Genomic DNA, 24,247 nt, shown 5'->3' on the forward strand with positions numbered 1-24,247 from the left:
TATGACAAATAGACAAAAGAAAAAATAAAATATTTATTATGCTTTACTTTATTTTATCTCCTACTCTATTATGTCTTACTTTATTCTTTATTCTTTTTTCTATTATCTTCATTTAAATTACTTGTACAATTTTATTCTACTTATTTTCTTTCTATTTTATTTTATTTGCATTTAATTCATCAAATATAATTTTCTTATATTTTGTGACTAATCGGTACTACTTTTAATTTACCATTAGAATTGCTTTTTTCGAGGTGCATTCTATTTTATACTATGTAATAATACTTCCACCGTCCCGTTTTAGCAGTCCCATTGACTTTTCTGTCCTCTTTTTATAAAAATGATAAAAAAAAAAAAAGTTAAAGAGGAGAAATGGTAAATTAAGAGAGAGAATAATATAGAGAAGAAGCTTATCAACATTATTGTCTCTCTTACTTTACTATTTCTCCACTTTAACTATTTTTTATCGTTTTTAAAAAAAATGGCAGAAAAGTCAATGAGACTGCTAAAGCGAGACGGAGGGAGTAATATTCTATTATAGATGGTTCTAAAAGTCTCAATAAACAGTTGACTTGGGAGTTTATGTAAACTCAGAAGTATGAAACTCTTTCTGTAATTTCAATCGTTCTCTCTCTTCGACGAAATCATCTTCAAAATTCAGGTTTGTTTTCTCACTTTCTGTGTTTGTTTGTAAACACCTTTCAACTGAATCCGATATGTACAATTATACATCGGTAAACTCTCTCGGTTTAGCGGCATTATCTGAAGACTCAATTTCGTCGTTTTCCCCAAAATATTGCATCGACGAATTAGCAGATTTCACAGTTTCTAATATCTGCAATCATCTTAGATCTTATCGGAATGGTTCAGGAAATATACTTTCCTATAAATTAATCGAGCTCAATTTCTACAAGTTTACCTCAAATCTTCATCGTGTTGTTTAAACCCCTAAACCCTTGGCAGCCTGCGCTCGAAATCAATCTACGTTAATTCATTGAATTTTATGAATTAGATTTTTTTATATTGAATAGTAAGACAGCTCAATTTGGATGGTTTTCATAATTCAGTGGAATCTTTTAATCCATATGGTGTTTTTTTAAATTATATTCATTAAGTTTTATTTTCAGTGCACGTGATGTAGAAAAAAAGCACTAGCTTGGGACAATAATTTGGCCTTTTTAGTTTAAGAAACTGTATGAAAGTCAACTAACAAGAAGTTGATTGCAACTCTCACATGATTTGGTTTTTAGTGTAGTTCTTGGTGATTTAAAGTGTGGTGACTTGTGTAGTTTTGATGCAGCAAATTGAAGTGCCGGAATTGCTACAAGAATAAGTTGTTTGAGGAGAAATGGCATTGAATGGAACAGTAAAATGTCCAGCACCAATGAAAGCGACGTCTAATGGAGTATTCCAAGGAGACAATCCTCTCGAATTTGCGCTTCCTCTGTTGATCGTGCAGATATGCCTCGTGGTCGTACTCACTCGAGTGCTCGCCTATCTCCTCAGGCCGCTGAGACAGCCACGTGTCGTTGCTGAGATTATTGTGAGTGTTCTTGCCTTTTTTGTTGCAATGATTTCTAGTGTGTGTTTTAGCACTTCTTTTTGTTACCTTTTAAGGAATACCTTTACTTTTGTACCTTTTGTCATGTCTTTAGCTCACAACCGTTGCTTTTGTATGTTGAGTTTAGTGCTCAAGAATGTTTCATTTGCACCATTGCCTTTGGTCCCATCTAATTAGAAGTAGTTACATGTGAACTTTTTGGATATGCCATTTTGTTTATACCATAGAAGCTTAGGTTCCAAACTTCAAAGATAAATCTTGATTTCAGACCATCAGAATTAAATCAATTTTCTTTTCTTCACAATCTGCTTTCTAATTGGAATATTAATCTAGTCATAATGCATCTGTCTATGTCAAAATCAAATAAAGCTAGAATCATTGTACATGGAAACAATAGAGATATCTCTGTTTTCTGATCTCTCTAAAAGAGCAAATAATATCCACTGTGGACAGATATTTATATCTTGACATATGTTATATTCTTCATCACTTGTGTGGTGATTTATGTGTTCTAATTGAAACATGGATAAATGAATAGACATGTATGTTACCTTGCTGTTGTTGATACACTGAAATAATGGTAAATATTTGGCAAAACTAATGCAAATTGGGTATGATTTTGAAAGGGTGGAATCATCTTAGGTCCGTCGGTTTTAGGCCGGAATCTGAAGTATCTCCACACCATTTTCCCAGCAAGGAGCCTCACAGTTTTGGACACGATTGCCAATCTCGGCCTCCTCTTCTTTCTCTTCCTCGTTGGCCTCGAAATCGACCCAGCATCTCTCCGGAGGACCGGCAAAGCAGCCCTAAGCATTGCCCTAGCTGGAATCACTCTGCCATTTGCTCTAGGCATCGGCACGTCATTTGTGTTCAGGGCCACCATCTCCACAGGCGTAAGCCAGGCCCCGTTTCTAGTATTCATGGGAGTCGCCCTCTCCATCACTGCCTTCCCAGTGCTGGCTCGCATCCTGGCCGAGCTGAAGCTGCTAACCACCGATGTTGGCCGTATGGCCATGTCTGCTGCTGCTGTCAACGACGTGGCAGCTTGGGTTTTACTTGCTTTAGCCATCGCCTTATCAGGCACAGGCCATTCTCCCCTGGTCGCGCTGTGGGTGTTCATCTGTGGTTCGGGTTTTATAATCATATGCATATTTATAGCGCCCCCGATGTTTAGATGGATGTCGCAACGCTGCCCTGAGGGGCAGCAGGTTGATGAGATATACATATGTGCTACATTGGCTGCTGTTTTGGCTGCCGGATTTGTGACCGATGCTATTGGAATCCATGCACTTTTCGGGGCGTTTGTCCTCGGTGTTCTTGTGCCTAAACATGGGGCCTTCACTGGTGCTCTTGTGGAAAAGGTCGAAGATCTCGTCTCCGGGCTGTTCCTCCCTCTGTATTTTGTGTCTAGTGGTTTGAAGACGAATGTGGCAACCATTCAGGGGGCTAATTCGTGGGGCCTTCTCGTGTTGGTCATATTCACGGCGTGCTTGGGAAAGATTATTGGCACTGTTATCGTCTCACTCTTCTGCAAGATCCCTTTCAAAGAGGCAATAACTCTTGGTTTCTTGATGAACACTAAAGGTCTAGTGGAGCTGATCGTGTTAAACATTGGGAAGGACAGAGGTGTTTTGAATGATCAAACCTTTGCGATCATGGTGTTAATGGCATTGGTCACGACGTTCATGACGACACCGATTGTCGTGACGATATACAAGCCTGCTCAGATGGCAACATCCGAGTACAAGCGGAAGAGCATACAGAGGAAGGAGACGGAGTCGAACTCGCAGCTTCGTCTGCTCGTCTGTTTCAACAGCACAAGAAACATAGCGTCGTTGATCAACCTCATGGAGGCATCGCGTGGCACGGCGAACCGGCAGGGGCTTCGTGTTTATGCGATGCATATGATGGAGCTTTCAGAGAGATCCTCCGCGATTGTGATGGCGCACAAGGCCAGGAACAACGGGATGCCGTTTTGGAACCGGAACCGTCGCCAGTCTGACCCGAACCACATTGTGGTCGCCTTTGAGGCGTTTGAGCAGCTCAGCCAGGTCTCGGTCCGGCCGGCAACAGCTATCTCAGCCATGTCGAGCATGCATGTCGACATCTGCAACGGCGCCACCAGGAAGAAGGCGGCAATGATAGTGCTCCCGTTCCACAAGCACCAGCGGCTGGACGGGCGGCTCGAGACGACCCGGTCTGGTTTTAGGCAGGTGAACCAGAGGGTTCTCGAACATGCCCCTTGCTCGGTCGCAATTTTCATCGACAGGGGGCTGGGTGGAACGGCTTACGTGGCCACGAGCAATGTTGACTACACGGTCGTGTCATTCTTTTTTGGTGGCCCTGATGATCGCGAGGCTCTATCCTACGGGGCACTCATGGCAGAGCACCCCGGGATAAGTTTCGATGTTGTTCGTTTCCTCATGGACCCCTCCGTGGCCGGAGAGAGCATCCAGGTGGACGTAGATGACTCGCCAGAGGCTAGATCGAAGGATGAGGAGTTTCTTGCGGATTTGAAGGAAAAAATGGCGAAGAATCGGTCTATTAGATTCCAAGAGGTGGTGGTGAGGAGCGCAGCAGAGACGGTGCAGGCTATGCGCACGCACGACCGTTGCAATCTGTTTGTGGTCGGAAGAATGCCGGAGGGGCAACTGGCTGCGGCTCTTAAGAACAACAACGAGTGCCTTGAGCTAGGACCGGTCGGGAACTTGCTGATTTCGTCAGAGTTTTCAACAGTTTCGTCGGTGTTGGTTGTTCAGCAGTATCGGGCGCAGCTGACCGGAGACTCCCTTGATTCCCTTAGGATAGAAGATGAAGCAGATGAGTCGTCTGACTAATTAATTTTCAGTAATTTTTATGTGTGAATTATGTTTTTTTAGCATATATGGCTGGTATAGTATTGTTGAGTTGCGATATCTTTGTTTATTTAAGCTTGTTAGAGACATATTGCCTTAACTATTTTATTAGACTTTCATTAAAAATGAAATTAAAATTAGATAGTATATATGTGGTATCTGCAGACTCTTTTTGATCATGAAGAACTTATTAAACCTGGAAAGATTTTTACATGAAAAATAAGATTGCATTAATTCAAAAAAATAGCTAGCTGTAGTGAACATCTAAACAAGACATTCTGCTTCTGCTTATTTAGAATCTTATCTGTGAATCTCAGATCAAACAGTTTCAGTTCATTCAGTATCATAATCATCTGCATTCTTTGACGCATCATCGTCTTCTTCTTTCAAAGACATCAGCGAAGGTCCGGTTAACTTGCTCCGGTACTGCTGCACCACCAGCACCGATGCTGTCGTCGAAAGATCCGGTGAAATCAGCAAATTCCCGACCGGTCCGAGCTCCGGGCATTCCCTCTTCTGCTTGAGCGCCGCGGCCAGCTCGCCCTCCGAAATCCTCCCCACCAAGAACAAATTGCAGCTCTTGTGCGCCTTGATCACCTCCACCGCCTCCGCCGCGTCCTTCACCACCGCGTCCTCGAACTTGATCGACCCGTCCCTTGGCACCTTGTCCTTGAAATCCGTTATGAAATCCTCATCGGCCGACCTCGCCTCTGCTTCCCCGTCTTCTTCGCCCTCCACGTCCACCTTAACCGTGGGCCCCGCGACCTTCGGGTCGACGTGCACTCGCACAGCGTTCATCCTGATCCCGGGGTGCTCTGCCATGAGAGCCCCGTACGCGAGCGCCTCGCGGTCGTCCGGCCCCCCGAAGAAGAACGCGGTTATCGTGTAGTCCACGTTGCTCGCTGGGACGTGCGCGGTCCCGCCCAGGCCACGATCGATGAGGATCGCGACCGAGCAGGGCGCGCACTCGAGGACCCGCCGGTTGACGTGGCGCATCTCCTCGCGCGTCGTCTCCAAGTGCCCGTCGAGCCTCACGTGCTTGTGGAAGGGGAGCACGATCACGGAGGCGCGCTTCACCTCCGCGGACGCGCATATGTCCTGGTGCATGGTCATCATCGGCGAGATCGCGGTGGCCGGTGAGATCGCGACGTGGCTGAGCTGGTTGAAGGCCTCGAACGCGACGACGACCTGCGTCGAATCCGGGGCCTTCTCCTTGCTGAAGAAGGGGATGCCATTGTTTTTAACCTTGTGAACCATTAGAATAACAGAGGATCTCTCAGACAGCTCCATGAGGTGCATTGCGTAGACGCGGAGGCTACCGCGCCTCCCCGTCCCGCGTGATATCTCCATGAGGTTGATCAGTGTAGGAACCGTCCGGCTGCTTTGGAAGCAGGCTAGGATCCGAAGCTGGGTGCTAGTCTCCTTCCTCTGTATGGTCCGGTGCTTGTACTCGGTTGTCGCCATCCGAGCCGGCCTGTATATCGCTATAACCACCGGGGTAGTTATAAACGTCGTGAACAACGCCATCAACACCATGATAGCGAAAGCTTGGTCGTTTAAAACGCCCCGGTCTTTCCCTATGTTGAGCACGATGAGCTCGACCAGCCCTTTCGTGTTCATCAAAAAACCAAGAGTGAACGCCTCCGAAAACGAGACCTTGCACATCATAGACGCCACGACCGTGCCAAGTATCTTCCCGGTGCACGCAGTCGTGATCACGAGAGCCAGAAGCCCCCACGACTGCCCGCCTTGTATCGTTGCCACATTCGTCTTGAGCCCACTCGACACGAAGTAGAGTGGCAAGAACATACCCGAAACCAAATCCTCAACCTTCTCCACCAGAGCCCCAGCAAAGGGACCTTCTTTAGGCACCAGAACACCAACAACAAACGCCCCGAACAACGCATGGATCCCGATCGTGTCGGTAACCAGCGACGCAGCCAATACCGCCGCGAGCGTCGCACATATGTAGATCTCGTCGACCGGCTCGCCCTCCGGGCAGCGCCTCGCCATCCATCTGAAAACCGGTGGCGCCACCAGGATGCAGAAGAACACAAACCCGAACCCGCACAGGAACACCCAAACAGAGACAAGAGGGGAGTGGCCGGTCCCGGACAAGGCGATGGCCAGAGCGAGCAAGACCCAAGCCGCCACGTCGTTGACAGCCGCGGCTGACATGGCCATGCGGCCGACGTCCGTGGTCAGGAGCTTCAGCTCGGCTAAGATGCGCGCGAGCACGGGGAAGGCCGTGATGGACAGGGCAACTCCCATGAACACGAGAAACGGGGCCGGCTTGGCGTCCGCGGAGATGGTGGCTCTGAATGCAAACGAGGTCCCGATTCCAAAGGCGAACGGAAGGGTGATTCCCGCGAGAGCGATGCTGAGAGCCTTCTTCCCGGTTCGTTTTATCGATTTCGGATCCAGCTCGAGCCCGACCAGAAACAGGAAAAATAGAAGGCCAAGATTTGCTATGGTGTCAAGAACTGTGAGGCTTCTTGCTGGAAATAATGCATGAAGATACTTCTTATTGCGCCCTAATGCTGATGGCCCCAATAGAACTCCACCCTATCAATAAGATAGGTAAAAATTAAAATTAATTAGTTGCAATGTGTTACTCATATTAATTAATAACGTGATTATAGATAAGCTCACAATGATTTCGGCGATGACACGTGGCTGGCGAAGGGGTCGGAGGAGATAAGCGAGGCCTCGGGTGAGAAGCAGGACCAGACATATCTGTATGATGAGAAGAGGAAGAGCGTAATGCAGAGGATCGTCGCCTTGGAACATGCCGTTGGATGTCGCCTTCATCGGGGGCAGGCATGTCGTCGCGTTAGGGGCTGCGGCGGCCATCTTTTCTTGCTGGATTTTTGTCTATGTATGTTTAGTTACACTTAGTTCATCACCTGCAACTAGTGATCACCAAGAAAATATATCAGATTATAATTGTTGAGGAGGTGACAATGTGCACTGTAGATATGCATATGCTGTCTAAATTTGTAACCACCAGTTGTTAGTCAAATGTATTCCACATTCAAAGTGGGAAAAATAAGGCCTTTTGAGGTAACATTTCATTGAACTTAAGGTTCTAAAACCTTTTACTTTTGGCTTGACAACTATTTTGCACATGGAGGAACAACTATTTACAAAATCAAGAAAGTTAAAAACATACTTTATGCTGCAGATTGGGAAAATAGGAATTTAGAAATGTGTCATTTTGATATTAGTTAGCTCCACTAGAATAAATTACAAAAATTGATAATGAAACCTACTAATGGTTCTGAAAATCATAACAAAAAACAATTTATATGGTAACCAGAGATATGATTACTGGTATTTTCTTTTAATTATATTCGTCAGTTTTATGTCCATTGGTTAATAAATGGAGTTAATTTTACATCTCCACAACATGTATCATAGTTGAAGCGCTTTCATTGGTAAAAAATAGTTACTCTTATTGAGCTCTATCAAATCCCAGAAAAAATATACTCCTTCCTTCCCCGATTAAGAGTCACACTTTTCCATTTTAGTTCATCCCCCATTAAGAGTCACACTTCCTACTTACTATATTTGTTACACACAAAAAGTCAAAAAGGTCTCACATTCCACTACCTAACTCCATTTATTTTATACATTCAAACACTTCCTTAAAATCCGTGCCCAGTCAAAGTGTGACTCTTAATCGGGGACGGAGGGAGTACTTGTACGTATACGATCTAATCTTGTTTCTTAATCTCTTATAATAGTTGATTAGGCCATTAATCTGTAATGTATTTAGGTGGTTCATTATAATACTAGTGAATAGAAATTAACAAAAAAAAAAGTTGTGATCATCTAAATATCAGCTGAAACTCCAAATTTGATAAACACAAATTGATTATGTATAGATGTATAGAGAGAGAGAGAGAGAGAAACCTGAATAGTGGAAATGTAGGAGACAAGATTGCCATAAGACTCACCCTTTTGGTGAAACTCTATGTGGATGAAATGAAAAGACAGTGTGTATTATGTGTGTGTGTGTGTGTGATGGTTTGTATGAAGAGAATAATTAAGTGTATGGAAAAAAGGGACAACAACCGTTTCCAAAGATAGGTAAGAATAGTATTATAGTCCCATAAGATAAGATGTATAGAAGAGAGGAAGGCTGCGTACTTATAGAGCGGGGAGACGTGGCCTTGCCACACACTAAACAATACATGTCTTAATTCTAATTGGATAAACCTTCCCATTTAATTTCAACCCTATTTTTAATCAACTTAATTCCACCAAATTCAATTTATTGACAATGATAATCAATTTTATAGCTATTTATATTTCATAATTTAGATATATTATAAATGAGTTTAAGTAATTAATTGGTGAGAATGATGTGGGGTTGGTGGTTGGGTGATAATTTTTCATCAATACAATATTTATTTACTATATAATATGGTCTTAATATTAAGTTAACAGGGGCACGTTAGGGTGTCACCACCCCTTAAAATAACATCATACTACCATTCTTAGCCAATCATTTGCACACGTGGATGAATAATAAGTTGCCACGTGGCAAAAAAAAAAAGAAAAAAAAAATCTGAAAAACTCGGCTAGCAATTTGCTGCTCTTTATACTGTAATTTTTCTTGTTCAGCAATATTCGACACACTATAGAGCAATCGTGTAGTGTTTGTAATATTGATGTGTAGCGTTTATAATATTGTCGTATAAGTGGTGTCACGATATCACTTTAAGAGGGATTGTCATTTTAACACAAACCTAAGTTAACACGTATTAATAGGATAAACTAGGATTTTGACGTTGGGCCTCGGCCCAATAATAGATGTGCAAGAGTTATTACGCCTTCACATGTACTTCATCCGTCTTCCTTAATGGTGGCGTTCAATGAATAGGATTTTCTAATTTTTGAAATGAAATTGGACGCCAATGAATACACTTTTCTATTTTTTTCCAAGTCTCTTTTACACTTGTGCTTTTTTGATTTGTTTAATTTTGTTACAGTCACATATCACTGGATTTGTATGTCTAACTAGAAATATTTATATTCCGTGGATACGACAAAGTTGCTAGGGTGGGCAATTAGCACCCAAAACCACATTTTAAATATTTTTTTATATTATACTCTTTCTGATAGTGTACCCAAAAGCAAAATATGAATACATACAAATTAATCAATTAATGTTGAATATTATCGTGTTAACGTGATACTCCCTCCGTCCCTCATTAACAGTCACAGTTTGACCAGACACAGGTTTTAAGAAATGTAAAGAAAAGTTGGTTGAAAAAGTTAGTGGAATGTGGGACCCACTTTTTTATATTGGTTTTATAATAAAATGCGAGTGAAGTGAGTTAGTGGAATGTGGGACCTACTACCATTTATGGTAAAAATGAAGTGTGACTCTTAATTGGGGACGGACCGAAATGGAAAAGTGTGACTCTTAATCGGGGACGGAGGGAGTATTATGGATTTTGATCGCAAATAGTACTCGGTCTTATGATAACACAACATATCTTGAATGACAAAAATATTTACTCCCTCCGTCCCACTTTAAGAGTCCCAGTTGAGTTCGGCACAGGTTTTAAGAAATGTATTAGTGAAAAAAAATAGTGGAATGTGGATCCTACTTTTTTATATTAGTTTTATAATAAAATATGAGTGAAAAAGAGTTAGTGGAATGTGAGACCTAATACCATTTATGGAATATTTCAATCAAAACTCCTAAAGTGAGACATCCAAAAATAGTAAACCGAGACTCCTAGAGTGGGACAGAGAGATAACTGTGCTAAAAATTATATTGAGTCACGCTTAGGATACCTGGTCTCACATACTACTCCATAAATTTCAATAACGACACATATGAATGGGGCCCACCCAAATGAAAACGATCCATGAAGTGTAGTACTATTGAAGTTGAAATCGTGGTACAAATAAATTGGTCTTTATGTTACTACAAAATTGACGAAATAAAAGAGATGGTATAACATAATTGCATTCCCTTATAGTTGAGTCATTTTTCTATTTCGAGAAATTCTCTTGTAGTTGAGTCATTTTTATATATAGTAGTATCTTTTTTCTATCTCTTACTTTATTCTCTCTACTTTATTCACTTTTTACTTTATTTTCTCTATCTTTTTCTCTTACTTACTTTTTTATCTATTTATTTAACACACTCAACATTCATTTCATAACACAAAAATTTTGCCTCAACTATGAGACAACAGAGGGAGTACTAATCAAGAATGAATCTCACGTCATTAAATACAAAATCCATGAAAATCTGCCCGGATGGAGTAATAAAATCAAGCTAATTACAAGCCTAGATGTTAAAAATGTAAAAGTACGAGGAAGGAACACAACATAATTCAATAATAATTAAAATCCAAATCCATGTAACAACACGTTGCTTTCGTGTATTGAGTGAGTGTCGGGCGCAGCTAGAAACAAAAAAGTTACTACTAGTCTACAGAATCCAAAGATCTCTCTCCACAGTGATTGAGCAACAACAGAAGAAGGCAAGCCAAATGGGCAAGGCAAGTTAGTGGGAAAGAGAGCAAAAAAAAGTCATTTTTTTAAGCTCTAGAGAGAGAGAGAGAGAGAGAGAGAGATGAAAAGTGGGGAAGAGCCAGCAGAAAAAGGAGGAAATTTAGGGGAAAAGTTGAGGAGGGTGGGGAAAAGAGGGGGACACACCACTCCAGTAGCATCATTTTGGAGACTTGAACAATTGCAACAACAAGGAGAAGCTACAGCTCCCTTTTTCACTAAACAATTGCAAGATTTCAGAGGAAACCCTTGTCAAATTCCTTTTCTTTCTGCAAGGAAACTTGCTGCCACTCTTTGGGAGCTTGATCAAATGCACCACGCCTCTCTCCCGCGTCTCCGCCGCCTCAATCATGAGGAGAAGACTGGCCTTGATCCTCAACCAGACCTGGTAAATAGTAAATTGCTTAAAGACTCTTCCTTTTTCTTGATTCTTGAATATGGCCTTGGTGTAAAACAGGGATCTTTCTTGGCTTCTTAATATCTCTAGTGGGAATTTTCTATTGATTGTTCTAGTGATATTCTTGTGCTTGTTTGATTTATTCACCTTTGCAGTTAGTGAGTGTTCTTATCAAGTAGGAGTAGTAGAGTTTTACTAAGGTTGTGAATTTCACTACTTCATTGGCGATGGTTAAGTATTTGATTCTTTATTCAATTAGAGGTTATGTGTATGTGGGGCAAATCATAGAGCCTATTTTAGTTTTGTTGCAGATGGTTTTGGTGTAAAAGAGTGATCTTTCTTGGCTTCTTAATATCTCTAGTGGGAATTTTCTATTTGTTCTGATTTATTCACTTTTGTGGAAATTTTGTAATATTGTGAAGCCTCTTGCAAAGCTAGAACTCACTATTTTGTCAATCTGATTTGTTTTAAGCATTTTACAGTTAGTGAATATTCTTATCAAGCAGTGGTAGAGTTTTACTAAGGTTGTGAATTTTTCAATTTCATTGGGTATGGTTTAGTATTTGATTCTTTATGCAATTAGTGGTTATGTATATGTGGGACAGCTCTTTTAGTTTTGATGCAGATGGTTTTGGTGTAAAAGAGTGATCTTTCTTGGGTTTTCAATATCTGGAGTGGGAATTCTTGTGAATTTTGGTGCTTGTTTGTTTTGGTTCCATTTATTGTTCTGGTGAAATTCTTGCCATTTTGGTGCTTGTTTGGTTTACTCACTTATGTGGAAATTTTGTGATATTCTGAAGCCTCTAGCAAAGCTAGAATTCACTATTTTATCAATCTCATTTGTTTAAGCATTTTGCTGCTAGTAAGTACTCCATTCTTATGGTTTAGTATTTCATTATTTATTGAGTTAGTGGTTATGTATATGTGGGGAAGTGAAGTTGAGAAATCTCTAAACAAGCTCTCATGATGTCATAAAATGTGATCTGATTTCATGTTTCTCATATTTTCTGTGTGTTTTAGGATCATATTTTGGTTGTAATTTTTCTCTTGCTGATGAGGTTGATTGATTTAATAGCAGCCAGAAAGTTCTAGCAGTTTGAGGAGGCACGTTGCGGCTACATTAATGCAACACCATCGGTCAGCTGAGAGGAACAGCCGTGCCTTGCAACCTGTATCACCTGCAAGTTATGGCAGCTCCATGGAGGTAACTCAATTTCCCTTGCCCTCTCTGAACTCTGAATCATGGTTTCACAAAAATATTTTCAATGCGGTCATACACGGATAAATGTCTAAGTTTGTTTCGTTTCCTATTGTGCTATTGAATAGCCCTCTAAGACCTTTACGCGTTTGAGAGATATCTGAGAGTTTGATGGCCTTCACTTCCCTCCGACTTCTTCACTCTAAGCACGATATTGCTTTTGAACCAAAGCAACACGATGACACCTCATTCGCAGTATCCCTGAGATACCAAGGATACTCTGCCTATGCTATCCCACCTGCCATAGCCACATTGTCTCTCTCTTCTAGATAGCTTAACTTGTTGTCTGATTAACTAGCTTGTTTACGGGTAAATGAAGCTCCTCTTAACCTGTCGAAACCACATTCAAAATGTAAAATTTTTAGACTAGGCAGTTTATGGTTTGTTTTTCTTTAGGCTTGCATTTGCATCATAACACCACTTCAGAACTACTTATAAAATCAGCTTGTGTGTTCGTTCCATTAGGCTAGTTATGTCATTTGCATCTGTCTCGGGAAAACAAAAGGAGCTGTTCCGAATTTAGACAAACAACGTAGAAAGTCATGCCAATGTATACCATTAGCCTGTTATGCATAACAAGCTTAGTTTTTTATTGACTTTTTGTGGTTAGATTATGCCATCTTATAAGAGTTGTAATTTCGTGTGATGCATTCGTTTTTCGTAAAATCATTTATTTCTCCTCTTTACATTTTTATCGAGTGCTAGTATACTGCAGATTGCGCCCTATAACCCAGCGGTCACGCCTACCAGCTCCATCGAATTCAAAGGTAGAGCTGGGGAGACGAGCTACGGCTTAAGAACATCAACGGAGCTACTAAAAGTTTTAAACCGTATCTGGAGCCTGGAAGAGCAACATGTTTCCAACATGTCTCTCGTGAAAGCACTAAAAAAGGAGTTGGATAACGCGCGCTCTCAGATCAAAGCGTTGGTGAGGGAGCAACAAGCTGATAGACGCGAAATGGACGAACTGATGGAGCAGATTGCAGAAGAAAAAGTAGCTAGGAAGTCGAAGGAGCAAGATCGAATGAGTGCAACCATTCAGTCCTTGAGGGAAGAATTGGAGGACGAGAGGAAGTTGAGGAAGCGGTCAGAGAGCCTACACAGGAAGCTAGCCAGGGAGCTGTATGATGTGAAGACGACTCTCGCTAAACTGTCTAAAGAGATGGAGAACGAAAGAAGGTCACACGATCTCATGGAAGATCTCTGCGATGAGTTCGCTCTAGGAATAAGAGGATACGAGAAAGAACTGCGTGCTCTCAGGAAAGTATCCGATAAAGATTGGACTGAAAGAGCTGATCATGACCAGTTGATTCTTCACTTATCTGAAACATGGCTCGACGAGAGGATGCAGATGAAGCTGGAAGGTGTTGGACGGAAAAAGTATGCCGTGGACAAGCTGAGCTCCGAGATTGAAGCATTCATGCAGGCTAAATCACTTCATAATGCTAATGGCAGCCAAGTGGTGAAGGATCCTACTCTCCGAAGAAGTTCTCTTGAGTCGATCCCACTGAATATGGCCGTTAGCGCTCCTCAAGACGAGGATGACTCGGGAGGTAGTGACTCTAATTGTTTTGAGCTTGAGAGGATGAAAATGTCCACCCTAAAGAGCCACGAAAACGAGTACCCCAGAAACGAAGAAGGTGAAACCACGAAGACAAAGCAAGCCAAGAAGAAAAACGCGTCTTCAGAGAGGGTGAGTCCATCTGCTTTGCAGGTGAAATATGAAGAACCGCACGGTGAAAGCTCAAACCAGATCGAGGACGATGCAGAGCGTGCTCTGGACGAACCGGGAGAAACGAGCAGCATTACTCAGAAGCCTGAAAACGGTGAAGTAGCAAAAGAGAGTGGTGGGATGAATTCAAACCAGATGATTGAGAATTTGATCAGAAATCACTATATGATGTCAGAAAACGGGACGAAGCAGCCGGGTCACTCTGTCTGGAGGAGCCAACCGAGCCCGGTTCGCCATTGGAGCGAGAAGCTACCGTCTCCTGATCAGAATGCTTCAGCTGAGTCATCTGTCAAACTGCATCCAGACTTGAAAGAGAACACTTTGAAGGCAAAGCTGTTTGAAGCTCGGACACGGGGCCAGCGCTCGCGCTCACGCTTAAAAGCTTCGATTTTTCCCTCGAGGAAGGAATGATTCTTGTTAATTTCACGTGTGAATTGTTGTTTCTTGTTTTCTTGTAAGAAGATGATGGTTTGTGAATACTTAGGGTGGCTGTTAATTTGTTACAATGTTTGCATATCTTTTCTGGTAAATTAATTGAAAGTTTTGGATGAGATTATACATCTATTTTATTATAAATAGATTTTTGGTTTAGTAGGTATATACACTATATAGTAAGTTATGAAACAAGTTTTAAGATGTTTTTATAGAAAATTAACATTTTGAATACTGATAATAACACTTGGAAATTGAGTATATAGAAAAGCCTACTTAAAGCCCACTCTTTTTATTGGGTTTCGACAAAATCTTAAGCCCTTAACTAAAGACCAAACTAATTTATTATACCCCAATCAAATTTAACTTAATTGGTGTAAATAAGTTCTAATTGGGGTATGAATCATAATTAAAAGTACTCTAGCTTAATTCAATAATATTTAATGAATAAAACACTTGATGCCCATCTAATCAAAACACAAATTAACACGTGAGCCTAAGTTCCTACACAAAAATATGATCTCTATTTCAATTTTTTCCTCTGTGAATGTATTCATGTGAATTGCTAAATTACTTTTTAATTCATCACAAGGTTACTAGTAATAAGTAATAACTCCATTATTACATACGACATGTGGACATGGCCAAAAAATCAAATCAAAATGCAATCTTGAAGCTCTCTTTTTCCTATAAAAGTTTAGAAAATTGTTAAAGATCTTTAATGATATATATTATCTGAAAAAAAGTTGTGATTAAGAAATTCATCTCACTCTAATATATTCTCACAAATCCACAATCAGTTGGAACATCTGGACCCATGGAATAAAGAAAAATCTATCTGTGTCTAGCCAATTATATTAGTCAAATCGCACAATCATAGGCATTTTATTTCCAAATAAGAAACTCCCTATATCTCTACTAAAAAATTAATGTAATGAAATACTCCAACTTATAAATTCCTAATTAGATAACATTCATACTCCTCTGTAAACAATATTAGTGATAGTACTAATACATAAAACCAATGAATCCATATATCTAAAGCTTTAAAAGTGATTAAATAGTTGGAAAGAAAATAGACCACGACAAAAACATTAATGAAGTTATGCTTATTAAAGGTATTGCATTGACCAATCATGCATGCATGGAAAAGGTATATTGTAAATATACAAAAGTGAAAAGGCCTTCTAACTAGTGTGTGCTCCTTCTCAAGTAAAACAATTAATAAAGGTAGAAGAAAATATTGTTAGAATTTATGGAATATTTACACACACTCAATATACATAGTCTCAAGCCTAATTAAATATGGCCTTATTGTTATTTCATCATGTTTTGTGTATTGATTTCATAGGGGGAATAAAAGTTATATAGGGTAAATGTATATAAAAAAGACAAATGGGGATGGGGAAGATAAAAAGGAAATATGTTTGTGGCAGTAGTTGGAAATTTATATCAATGAATTAGATATTTTGTTTGGAGAAAGAAGCTAGCTAGGGCACCTGTCAATCTTTGGGAAGGAGATGAACCAATCAACCTCTCAATTGCTAGGGTTTGTTCAAAGATTCTGCAAATCTTCGAGGGAAGTGACGTGAGCTTTTGATATTTTTATCATTTTAACAACTAATACAAAAACACCATATTTTGGTAGAATATTAGTATTTCAATTAATCAATCATTTGAATAAGGATGATTTTACCACATGTAATGAAAATCTTTCATGTGATAATTATATATGGATTTACCAAAAGAATTGTTAGAAATTTTATTCATACAATGCTCTTTATATTTATAATACTTATATTTATTATATTTATACAATAATAATAGTAATTCATATTATACTTGCTATATAGGGTACTATTTGAATAAGTAAACTAGCTATAATAATTAATTTATAATCTGCGATAAAAGCATTTACCAACTAATGTGCATATATGCCACTTCATTTTGCAAATAATAATCCACAAGACCACAACTAATATATGCGCCACTTGTTTATCTTTTCTTTCATAATTGGAATTTGGAATCCGAATTAGTATTAACTTTCTCATAAAAACCATTAAAGATGTGATACTCCTATTTTTTAAACTTGGAATAAATTGCTTTCAAGTACAATTTATATTTATAGACTTTTATCTCGTAAATTATTCAGAGTTTAATAAAAAGATGGCCATGGCCACCGCTCTTGTCAAATCACTCTGAACTTTTTTATGAAAAATCAGTGCTCATTTTATTGTCACTTGAAATGAATTAAGGCCCACATCTGCCTCTCTTAATATGTTTTAACTACAAACTAGTTACAAACTTCCACACAATTCAAATCTAATTAAATTAACCTAATTAACACAAAAAAATCAATAAAAATTCATTATTGTACATATAAAAACCTAGTCTTTAGTTAGTGGGATTTTACATAGAAACCTAAATAAGAAATAAAATTAAAAATAAAAATTTACATAATGGTGGTGAAAACCAGTTGGCTTCGAAGATCAAGGGACATTTGGGTACTTGAAACGACCACTACATATGCCTTGGAACTTGTTGTAATTACCAACGCCCAAGAATCACCAAATCTTGTTTTGCTTCCCATCCAAACAAACCCTGATTCAAAATCTCAAAAAAAAAAAAAAAAAACACACAAAAGACCATTAGTTTCAATTACACAAAACATCAATTCTCATGAAAAAAGTTGAAATTAATTAGGCCTAAAAAAAGAAGAAATTAAAGAAATATGATTAAGCTAAGTATGAAGAAAAGGAGGGAGCTCCCTTCAGTCCAAGAATAGAAAGTGTTAAGATTCAACTTAGGCTCCTACTTCATTCACTCAGCTGCAGAGTAAAACTTGAATGGTTACTCAGCATTTGGATGAATGAGTCAGCAGCAAATTGAATCATACTGCCTCTCTGCTTGGACAGAAGAAAGCTCTCTCTCCCTCTCCCTCTATGGCTACCAAAAAACTACAGCAAAGCAAGTGTTGATGAGGCCTCCTAGCAAAGAAGTTCATATTTTTTTTAGGTGAAGCTTAGGCTATATATAGCTAAAGAAAGTGGGGATTACACAGTATTAAGGTTTAAAATATTAGAGGAGAGAGAAATTCATTTTCTTTACAATAAATCTATCTGACCAAATTTTGTACAACCAAATTCTTGTTTATTTGACAAAAAAATAAGTTTATTTATGAATTTAATTAAAATATTAGATACATATATAGTACATGGAAAGTGCATAATATTGTGGTTATATATTTATGATTTTTTATAATTTTTTTATTTTTTTTAGAATTATATATGTAACTAGTGCCTATTTTAATTCAAATTTTAAAAATAATAGAAAGAAAATTCAAATATAAATATAAAAAATGAGGTTAAAGGCTAATAAGTCTTTTTAACTTATCCACGTACAATATTTATAATTTTAATATATAACTAATACATCAAATTATTAATATAACTTTATTTTGGTTGTACAAAATTTGGTTGTTTATCATTGCTCCTTTCTTTAATCACCTTAATTTGAAAAATAGTGTGAAGTCATATTATAATTAAAAATTAATTAATGTGTTCTCTAGATGGACAAATAATTTTACTTATCATTTCAATATTAATTAAGTTTTTTTAAATTAACAAATGCATATTCCTCCGACACGGGTTTGAAGAAATGTTAAAAAAAATTGGTGAAAAAAAATTACAGTAGTATAATAAGGATCTCCATATATATATTAGTTTTAAATGAATTGTGAGTGGAATGAGTTAGTGGATGGTAGGACCCTATTATCATTTATGGAAAAAAAAAATGGACTAAAATGACAAAATGAGACTTTTATTCATGGACATAGGGAAGTACTTACTGATGGGACATCCAAAAGTAACTAAATCAATTAACATTATTTGAATTACACTGATATTTCAATAGATAATTAGATCTCCTTTTCTTAGGCAACTCTTATATTCCTTTTACATCACAGAATTTGTGGGTTAGTAATTATTGAGATTAAAGATGTTGGCTCCCTGAAATTCGCTTAAATCAGGAAAAAATGTGACAACATGGTCCCTACAAATATTTGAACTAAGTACAATATAAGATTGAGAAAGAAAACCCTAATTTTAGCAGCTGGTGATGATGGATTAATATATAGGCTTTGGTTCTGATAGTGCAGCTTTAGTATATTAATGAAGACACGTGTGACAGATCAGAAAGCTTAAGTAATAAAATTAGTAGGAGTATGGGCTAACCAGCAGTTAAGTGGAGGTGAGGAGTTGTATTAAACCAAGATGCAAAGTACATGTTACCTATGTTTTTAAATGGTTGAAACCAGGGTTTATGTGCTGTAGCAATGTACAGTTTCCATAATTGGAAAAAACCTCTTTGGACATAAAGACAGCAATTTTTAGGAGTGTCAAGTTTTCTAATTGCCAACAACTTTGGGAACACCCCCAAACATTTTTCAATATTATACTCCATTTTATTCAATTATTCACACCTTCTTTGTTTGGGTCTACATGAGATGTAACTTGGAAGTCTTGGCTAAGAATGAATCAAAAACACAAAGGAAATTGTGGAATTCCAAATGTATGCACATATGAGATTGCATATATAAGTGTTACTAATAACAATAAGTTTAAATCTTTTTTTTTTCTAGCTAAATTGTGAAAAACTCTAAATTTAAGTATAGTTAGTTTGGGACAATTCTTAGATGAGTTTAATGAGTTAGGATTTGAGTCCCACACTTACAGATATTTCAATAGATAATTAGATCTCCTTGAAAAACTTATACCAAGATAAAAACACTTAACCTTAGTAATCTTATGAAATGGATGCTAGAAAAGAAGATACACTTATCCTTGTCTATATTGTGGATGAATTACTCCACAATATAGTCGTGGAATATTATTGGCTTATGCTCTATGGTGGGAATGGCAAATTAAAAACCCTAATCATGAGTGAATAACAGCATTAGGAAGTGCATATTAATGGGAGAAAAGGATGTGATTCCACACATATATTAAGCAATAATTGGTTGAATATTCAGAATTAAAATTAGGAAGGGAGGGGAAGGTTGTAATAATAGAGGGAATTTGAGTGTATTGTGGAGGAAGATCACATCAGATTCTCCATCTGGTCTGAAATACAAAAATGAAGGTCTTGTCAAACCAAAAAGGCTGCCCCCCTCTTTACCATTCTCAATACAATTTCATTTCAATGCCATTACTTGTCCAATCAATTTTTTCTTTTCCCATCCTCATCTGTCCATCCCAACAACCCACCCACTAATCCTTTATTCTCTCGTTGGAATATGAATATATGCATGTACTTATAAGATTGCAATCACACAATTATACATAGATGAATATGACGAAGGTTGATGTAAAACACAAAATAAAGGATTGTTACTACAAAGTGTTCTAGTAGTGACATGAATTTTTAACAATGTTTGTGATGCTCAAAAATTACTGCATCTTGTTACTCGATAAATTATTTTTATACTACATATCACAAAAAATAAAGACCAAAATTTGCTTATTTTGTAAATAAGCAAGTACAATGATTATGTGTGAAGGTAACCAATTTTGTTACACTTCAAGATATAACAGATTTTGAGAAGCAATTAATGTTTCTAAACTCATGTCAGTATTAGATAATTTTATTGCAGTGAACATGGAATCCAACAAATGTTTTAGTTAACCCCCCAACCCAAACTTCACAGGGTAACATGGGCCTATAGATGAATTTGTTGCACATAATTAAATGCGTTTGTGCTAATTAATTTAGTATGGAGTAATTTCTAATAAAAAACTTTCATTCTTAATGAATCGAAAAAGAGAAGGCGGAGAGACATATATAAATAATTCAGATTATTCAAAAGAATTTGATGATCGACTGATATAGCAAATTACTTTTAGAAGCATGTCATGTGTTCTCCAACCTTTAAATTTTATTTTAAATCACTAAGCTAGCTGCTTTACTTTATAATTAATCATCTGAAAATTCTTTTGCTGCTCCACTAATGCTGATCTACTTAATTGGAGATTATTTTGAATAAAAGAGTACAGACAACAATATAAAGTTGTATACAGATAGGATAGTATACTTTTATACATATGTATTCTTATTCCACTTCATAAATCCGGAAATAATTTAACAAAAATAAAAATCTACAGTGTGAAAGTGATTAAACCCAAAACACTAAGTTTTATTGGAAATTTCAATTCACATTTTGAACTCCTAAATGACTAAAATTGGTTGAAATTAGATACTGGGAAATTGTGGTAAACCAACTTACAGAAAAGGGAAAAGAAATTAAGAAGTTGGAGTAACAAAAAAAAGCACAACATTGAGGTGACAAAACATCATGCACCAGAGATATTTTTTTGCCAAAAAATCTATGCATACTTTGAAGATCGTACGATACACACACATATATATAATTGTGTGTGTGTGTGCATGTGTGTTTATATTAGAGTAATTAAAAGAAATACAGTGTGCAGTGTGCCGAATTAGAGAGAGAGGGCCACGCTGAAAATTACTTACGTGTCCCCGATTAAGAGTTACACTTTTTCATTTTGATCTGTCTCAATTAAGAATCACACTTCATTTTTACCATAAATACTTCCTCCGTCTACGAATAAGAGTCTCATTTTTCCATTTTGGTCCGTCCACGAATAAAAGTCTGATTCATAATTACCATAAATGGTAAAGAGACCTCACATTCCACTAACTCATTTCACTCACATATTATTTAAAACTAATATATACAAGTGGGACCCCTATTCCATTAGCTTTCTTCCACACACTTTTCTTAACATTTCTTAAAACTCGCACCATTTAGAAATGAGACTTTTAATCGTGGACTGAGGGAGTAATAAGTAGGTCTCACATTCCACTAACTCATTTCACTCACATTTTATCGTAAAACCAATATAAAAAGTGGATCCCACATCTCACTAACTTTTTTAACCAACTTTTCTTTACACTTCTTATAATCCGTGTCCGGTCAGAGCGTGGCTCTTAATCGGAGACGGAGGGAGTAATAAAACTCACAAAATTAGAAATAAAATAATAAGTAGGTCTCACATTCCACTAACTCACTTCATTCACATTTTATTGTAAAACCAATATAAAAAGTGTGTCTCATATCCCACTAACTTTTTTAACCAACTTTTCTTTACACTTCTTATAATCCGTGTCCGGTCAGAGCGTGGCTCTTAATCGGAGACGGAGGAAGTAATAAAACTCACAAAATTAGAAATATAATTTTACAATGAATGAGATTGATTGCAACAAACAGTACACAAGTACCAATGCAAAACACACACACACCCACAACACACACTACATCTTATGACTCAGTGGACAAATGGGGTTGTCCCATGAAATGACATACTGCTACACCACAGCTGTTCTTTCTTTATCGTTTTTTTCATTTTAGTAATTATTGTGTTATGCGTATGCTTACAACAAATACCCAAACTTTTTTCCAGATTCTTCTTCTTTTTTTAATTGAAGAATTTTATGGTAAAGTTTAAGGCTTGTTTCAGTTAAATACAAGGGTTAATTTGTTTACTGTCCTTAGTTTTGAACTACTTTTTTTGAAAATATATTCACTTTTGGCAATATGTCGATGAATCCAAAGGCAAATACAATAAAAATACTGATAAAGGCGTACTTTGCAAAGTTTTATTGCAAATTGTAGTACACTGGAGTAGTACTTTTTAGATAATTTGACTCGATATTAATTACTAGCTTCGTGCATGAAATATAGACTTAATTTTATAATTTTTAATTGTCCAACAAAATTAGATTAATTATAAATATGAAAAGTTTTAAACCAATGTATTAACCATCCATCATTTTATAATATAAACTCCACGGACCACTAACATTATTTTCACCATATATTTCATCTCTTTTATTTTGTCAATTACGCATCAAAACTCATGTCAATATTATTTATTTATTTTTGGACGGAGCATAGTACTAGAAGTAGAAGCTTTTATGTAATGGAGTAATTTACATAAAATTTTATCAAGCGGGATAAAAACAAACTTTTAGCTAGCCAAGGTGGGGGGATTTTCAGAAAAATAAGTTGATAAAACATTTGTCAAAAAAGGTTTAAAGTTGGAATCCAAAACATAATTAATCACAAATAGAATAAAACTTTTGAACAAGTGAAAATAAATGTAAACTTAGTGAAGTGTTTATTTTATATTAAAAGGAATTGAAACTTTGAGGCTAATATCCGTCGGTTTATTTCATCGTATCATATGTAGGTCGTTTTTCTCGTCAATTTTATTTTAATGATAAGAATAATGTAACGTTTGCTTTAATTTCTAAGAATGGATCGGACATACGCATATGTTTCTTTAATTTATGGTAATTTTGGGAAGAAATACAACAAACTGAAGTAAGTATGGAGTGGTGTAGAAAGGTGAGGGAATACACCAATTAAAAAAATAATTTGTTAGTTGTTCGAATAAGAGACTGGAATAAACGCATTCAGAGTGACCTTATTTAAATTTAAAATCAAAGTAAAAATCAAAATAAGATGACTTATCAAATGTGACCAATCTGAAATGACTAAAATAAGTGTGCTCAAAAGTTGCCTTATCTAAATCAAAATAAGATGATTATATTATCGAAATTGAGCAACTTGTTTGGTGAAATGTGGTGAATTAAGTTTTGCTTATTACATAAGTACACCTATATTAATTAATTATAGTAGTAGTACTACTATATGAAGATGGGTATTATGAGATGGATACACACACAAGAATGAATAAGCTATGCTACATGCCCACCAATGTGAGCAAGCTAGCTAGCTAGTTTTCCATGTTTCGTTTTATTTCCATGTTGAAATTTATAACCAAAAAAGTGGGAGTTTTGGAAGTTTTGATTGGAGTGAAGTGTGATGGATCAGTTGCATATTAATTTTTACAGTTTGAACATCCAATCCCACTTCACCTTTCTTCACTGTCGCTTCAGCTATATACTGTTCTTGATAACTCAACACCATTGCCTTGTCCTTCCCATTACTTCTATCTTTTGTTTTCATCTCAACCATACATATTTATTAGCCTTCTCATGTTTTGACTCATTTAATGTTCAGCTTCATTTCCACTTTCAAATTAATTTAATTTGTGGATAGTGCCATTGCAATGCAGTAACTATTTGTTGATGGTAATTGCCTGGAGTTACTGGTGTCCAAAAACAAATAGCAATCCTAGTTCTTAAATTTTAAAATTTATTTATTATATCAATTTTTGCTGAAAAACAATGAAAACAATATTTATAATTGGCTCGGAAACGCCCTAGAAATTTAAAAGGAAACCGAACAAAATTACGAAAAATGAAAAAAAGGCTAAAAAACAATAAAATGACGATTCTGCCTCTTAAGTGATGTTTGAAGGTCAAAATCCAACATATCAATAATCTCTTCACTAAGAAAATCCTTTTGGTAACACAATTTTGTTATTAGGAC

At 37.3% G+C, this 24,247-nt stretch overlaps 3 protein-coding genes across 5 annotated transcripts; 2 read left to right on the forward strand and 1 right to left on the reverse strand.

The window, feature by feature from the left end:
- The first annotated feature begins 578 nt into the window (after positions 1–578).
- LOC125215261 (cation/H(+) antiporter 18-like) lies at positions 579–4,563 on the forward strand. 2 transcript variants are annotated; one of them, XM_048116629.1, is made up of 3 exons: positions 579–661; positions 1,301–1,543; positions 2,188–4,563. In XM_048116629.1, exons 2-3 carry the CDS (start codon positions 1,349–1,351, stop codon positions 4,396–4,398), a joined length of 2,406 nt encoding a protein of 801 aa, XP_047972586.1. In that variant the 5' UTR covers positions 579–661; positions 1,301–1,348; the 3' UTR covers positions 4,399–4,563. The 2 variants fall into 2 exon arrangements, with proteins under 2 accessions (XP_047972586.1, XP_047972587.1); XM_048116630.1 differs by having other exon boundaries at positions 582–661; positions 1,290–1,543.
- A 4-nt stretch (positions 4,564–4,567) lies between these two features.
- On the reverse strand, positions 4,568–7,301 carry LOC125215263 (cation/H(+) antiporter 18-like). Its single transcript, XM_048116634.1, has 2 exons — positions 7,069–7,301; positions 4,568–6,981 (listed from the first exon to the last, which is right to left on the reverse strand). The coding sequence occupies exons 1-2, from the start codon at positions 7,267–7,269 to the stop codon at positions 4,750–4,752; spliced, it is 2,433 nt and encodes an 810-aa protein (XP_047972591.1). The 5' UTR covers positions 7,270–7,301; the 3' UTR covers positions 4,568–4,749.
- A 3,569-nt stretch (positions 7,302–10,870) lies between these two features.
- LOC125215262 (uncharacterized protein At5g41620) lies at positions 10,871–14,891 on the forward strand. Of its 2 annotated transcripts, none has more exons than XM_048116633.1 (3): positions 10,871–11,341; positions 12,429–12,554; positions 13,324–14,891. In XM_048116633.1, the coding sequence occupies exons 1-3, from the start codon at positions 11,018–11,020 to the stop codon at positions 14,749–14,751; spliced, it is 1,878 nt and encodes a 625-aa protein (XP_047972590.1). In that variant the 5' UTR covers positions 10,871–11,017; the 3' UTR covers positions 14,752–14,891. The 2 variants fall into 2 exon arrangements, with proteins under 2 accessions (XP_047972590.1, XP_047972588.1); XM_048116631.1 differs by having other exon boundaries at positions 10,872–11,341; positions 12,426–12,554.
- The last annotated feature ends 9,356 nt before the right edge of the window (positions 14,892–24,247 follow it).

Source organism: Salvia hispanica, chromosome 3 (assembly GCF_023119035.1).
Source record: "Salvia hispanica cultivar TCC Black 2014 chromosome 3, UniMelb_Shisp_WGS_1.0, whole genome shotgun sequence".
Taxonomy (NCBI): domain Eukaryota; kingdom Viridiplantae; phylum Streptophyta; class Magnoliopsida; order Lamiales; family Lamiaceae; genus Salvia; species Salvia hispanica.